The sequence below is a fragment of the Triticum urartu genome, chromosome 5, assembly GCF_003073215.2.
Source record: "Triticum urartu cultivar G1812 chromosome 5, Tu2.1, whole genome shotgun sequence".
In the NCBI taxonomy this organism is placed as follows: Eukaryota; Viridiplantae; Streptophyta; class Magnoliopsida; order Poales; family Poaceae; genus Triticum; species Triticum urartu.
In genome coordinates, this window is record NC_053026.1 from 540,776,871 (window position 1) to 540,780,537 (window position 3,667).

Genomic DNA, 3,667 nt, shown 5'->3' on the forward strand with positions numbered 1-3,667 from the left:
TGCCACACGCGCGCGATGGAGATGAGTAGTATTTGTTGGATATGTGGCACGAAGTAACCGCGCCCACATGTGTGGGCAATTCTAATGTCTGCCCACACAATCCGTGTGGGTTGCCTCCTGCTAACACCACACACCGTGTGCGCATGTCGAATATACCACATATGTGACAGTTATCGGCGTCCATCCTTTTAATGCTCTATTTTAAACCAATAAAATTCACTCTTTATCAAACAAACTATGTAGATAACTTGAACTATAATTCACTAGTATCATAACCGGCATGACACAAAGCCTTGATTGTGGCTTACTGCACCTGTTTGACAGAATGTAACATAATTTAATAAATTTTGTGAGAAATATTTTTTTTGCGAATATTTTTTTTGGAGAGAATCGACATATGAAATGCTTCCTGCAAAATACACATTTTTTTTCAACTTCAGTAGGTGTTTTTTTAAGCCTTTGCCATTTCTGAAGAAAAAAACACGATTGCTTAGACCGTGATATTTTTCATACAAATACGACATTGCATATTTCTTTCGAGTTTCGGCTGTGGTGTTGGCTGCCACTGGATTCAGATCCAAAGGTGTAGATTGGATTGGAAGCTGGTAACGGTAGACAGGACGAGCCCTCTTCCCCCTATCCTATCCCCTTGTTCACCTTCGGCCCGCCGCCAGTCCGCTACACTGCCCTTCCTGAATTCCTCCTCCGCCCGCCGGAGCCTGCTGCGACGAGCTTCCACCTCCCCTTGCGTCAGCTAGCCTTCTCCTCCGCTTCCCACAAAGAGCAATTCGCCTCTCTTGCGCACCATCAGTTGCCCTTGAGCAATCGCCCCGCCGGCCGCCGGTCCTTGTGCGCCCACCAGATGCTCGTGATATTTCCGTAATGGCCTTCGCAATGCGCCTAGCGTCCTGCCCCGGCGCGTCGCTGCAGGCGGCGACGGCCTGGCCGTCCAGCCTCGGCTCCGCGGCGCCACGGCCGCGGCCTCGCCGGCGGTGGCCACGCATCAGGTCGTCCGCGGCCGCCTCCGACCAGCAGGCGCTTCTGGCCGCCCTGCGCGAGCAGGCGGACCCCGAGGCGGCGCTCCGGATGCTCAACTCGGCGCTCGCGCGGGACGACTTCGCCCCCGGCCGCGACGTCTACGAGGAGATCATCCGGAAGCTCGGGACCGCCGGCGCCTTCGACCTGATGAAGGTGCTCGTCAGGGAGATGCGCCAGGAAGGGCACCAGGTTGGACCGGGCGTGGTGCAGTCGTTCATAGAGGGCTACGCGCGGCTGCACATGTTCGATGATGCCTTCGACTTGGTTCTCAACCAGCTTGACATGTTCGGCATTCAGGGAGACGCAGTGGTGGTGGCGTACAATCACCTTCTCCGTGTTCTCATGGAGGGGAGTAAGATCAAGCTCCTTGAATCCGTCTACACGGAGATGGGCAATCGGGGCATCAAACCTGACCTTGTCACTTACAACACAGTGATCAATGCGTTGTGTGGAGTTCATCAGGTTAGGACTGCAGTTCTGATGCTGGAGGACATGTCTAGCGATGGTGTGGCGCCTAACGAGGTGACATTCACTACGTTGATGCAAGGTTTTGTTGAGGAGGGGAGCATCGAGGCAGCACTGAGGATGAAGGCACGGATGTCAGAAATGGGATGTTCGCCAACGAGTGTAACAGTCAATGTTTTGATTAACGGGTACTGCAAGCTTGGAAGAGTCGAGGATGCTCTCAGTTATGTACAGCAAGAGATCGCAGATGGTTTTGAACCTGACCAGGTCACATTCACTACATTTGTTAATGGTCTGTGCCAAAACGGGCATGTTGATCATGCCCTCAAAGTCATGGATTTGATGCTCCAGCAGGGTAGTGATCCAGATGTTTTCACCTACACTACTGTTGTAAACTGCTTGTGTCAAATTGGAGAACTTGATGAGGCTGTGGCAATCATAAATCAGATGGTGGATAGCGGTTGTTTGCCTGACATTACCACCTTCAATACTCTCATTGTTGCCTTATGCACAGAGAATCATCTTGAGGAAGCCTTGAACCTTGCACGTGATCTGACGGTGAAGGGACTCTCTCCAAATGTTTATACTTTCAACATTTTGATAGATGCCCTTTGCAAGGTTGGAGATCCTCATCTTGCTGTTCGATTGTTTGAAGAGATGAAAAGCAGTGGATGCACCCCTGATGAACTTACATACAATATATTGATTGATAACCTGTGCTCATCGGGGAAGCTTGCCAAAGCTTTGGATTTGTTGAAGGAGATGGAAGTTAGTGGTTGTCCTCTGAGCACAGTGACATATAACACTATAATTGATGGGTTATGCAAGAAACTGAGAATAGAAGAAGCAGAGGAGGTTTTTGATCAAATGGATGTAACAGGTATTGAAAGGAATGCGATCACATTCAATACACTTGTTGATGGATTGTGCATGGCCGAAAGGATTGACGATGCAGCAGAACTTATTGAACAAATGATAAGTGAAGGGTTGCAACCTAATAATATCACTTACAATTCTATTCTAACTCATTACTGCAAGCAAGGAAACATAGGTAAAGCTGCTGATGTTTTACAAACTATGACCGCAAATGGATTTGAAGTTGATGTTGTTACATATGCAACACTCATTAATGGCCTGTGCAAGGCTCGTCGGACTCAGGCTGCTTTGAAGCTTCTTAGAGGTATGCGGATGAAAGGGATGAGGCCAACTCCAAAAGCCTTCAACCCTGTGATTCAGTCTCTATTTAGAGGGAATAACGGCAGGGATGCTCTGAATCTGTATAGGGAGATGACAGAAGTTGGCGAGCCTCCTGATGCTTTGACATATAAAATTGTTTTCCGTGGTCTCTGTCGTGGTGGTGGCCCTATTAAAGAAGCTTTTGATTTCTTGGTAGAGATGGCAGATAAGGGTTTCATACCAGAGTTTTCATCATTCCGCATGCTAGCTGATGGTCTACTGAACCTGGGTATGGATGATTACCTCATAAGTGCTATTGAACTAATTGCAGAGAAGGCCAACTTCAGAGAATCCGATGTTTCTGCAATAAGGGGTTATCTCAGGATCCGTAAATTTTATGATGCATTAGCAACTTTTGGCCGTCTCCTGGATATCAACAACCCTCGATGGACTTATCGATGAAACATGAGAAAGTAGTATCTGGGAAAGTACTGAGTACGTGAAAATTTTGCTGGTTAGTTCATCAGGATAGATCTTGTTTAATTACGAATAGATGACTATGCTTGTTACGTGGTGGGGATGAACTTTGCATGTAGAAGATGCTTATCTTGGTATTGAAACTCGTGGGAATTGTTTATCACCATTTCCACTGTGAACCCTGTTTTTTGAGTTTTATATTTTAAGGGTACTAATGTCAGATTATTTTGCCGCTTTTTCAACTAAGTGTTCGTTTATCAGTCTATTATGTCTTCACGTAATTATGTTTTTCATACTGGTTACAGCTAAAAATGTCAGCAGCAACTTATATTCTAACTAAAGAATTATACAGTGCCGCATCTCTTTCCATGAACAGGCTGAGAACACAGGCGCATAGGCGCTTCAGATTTAGCTTGTGAATGTACCATTACCAAAGATGATTTTACGCGGCCAGAAAGAGGGGACCAATTTAAGATGCCAAGTTGAGCAATGTTGTACACGTGTACATATC

At 46.9% G+C, this 3,667-nt stretch overlaps 1 protein-coding gene across 1 annotated transcript; it reads left to right on the forward strand.

Moving 5' to 3' along the window:
* Window positions 1-632: 632 nt before the first annotated feature.
* Window positions 633-3,398, forward strand: LOC125510529 (pentatricopeptide repeat-containing protein At3g53700, chloroplastic). Its single transcript, XM_048675743.1, has one exon. The coding sequence runs from the start codon at window positions 883-885 to the stop codon at window positions 3,139-3,141; it is 2,259 nt and encodes a 752-aa protein (XP_048531700.1). The 5' UTR covers window positions 633-882; the 3' UTR covers window positions 3,142-3,398.
* Window positions 3,399-3,667: the final 269 nt, after the last annotated feature.

Coding starts and splice junctions, on each gene's coding strand:
- LOC125510529 (XM_048675743.1), top strand. CDS start 883: ATGGCCTTCGCAATGCGCCTAGCGTCCTGCCCCGGCGCGTCGCTGCAG.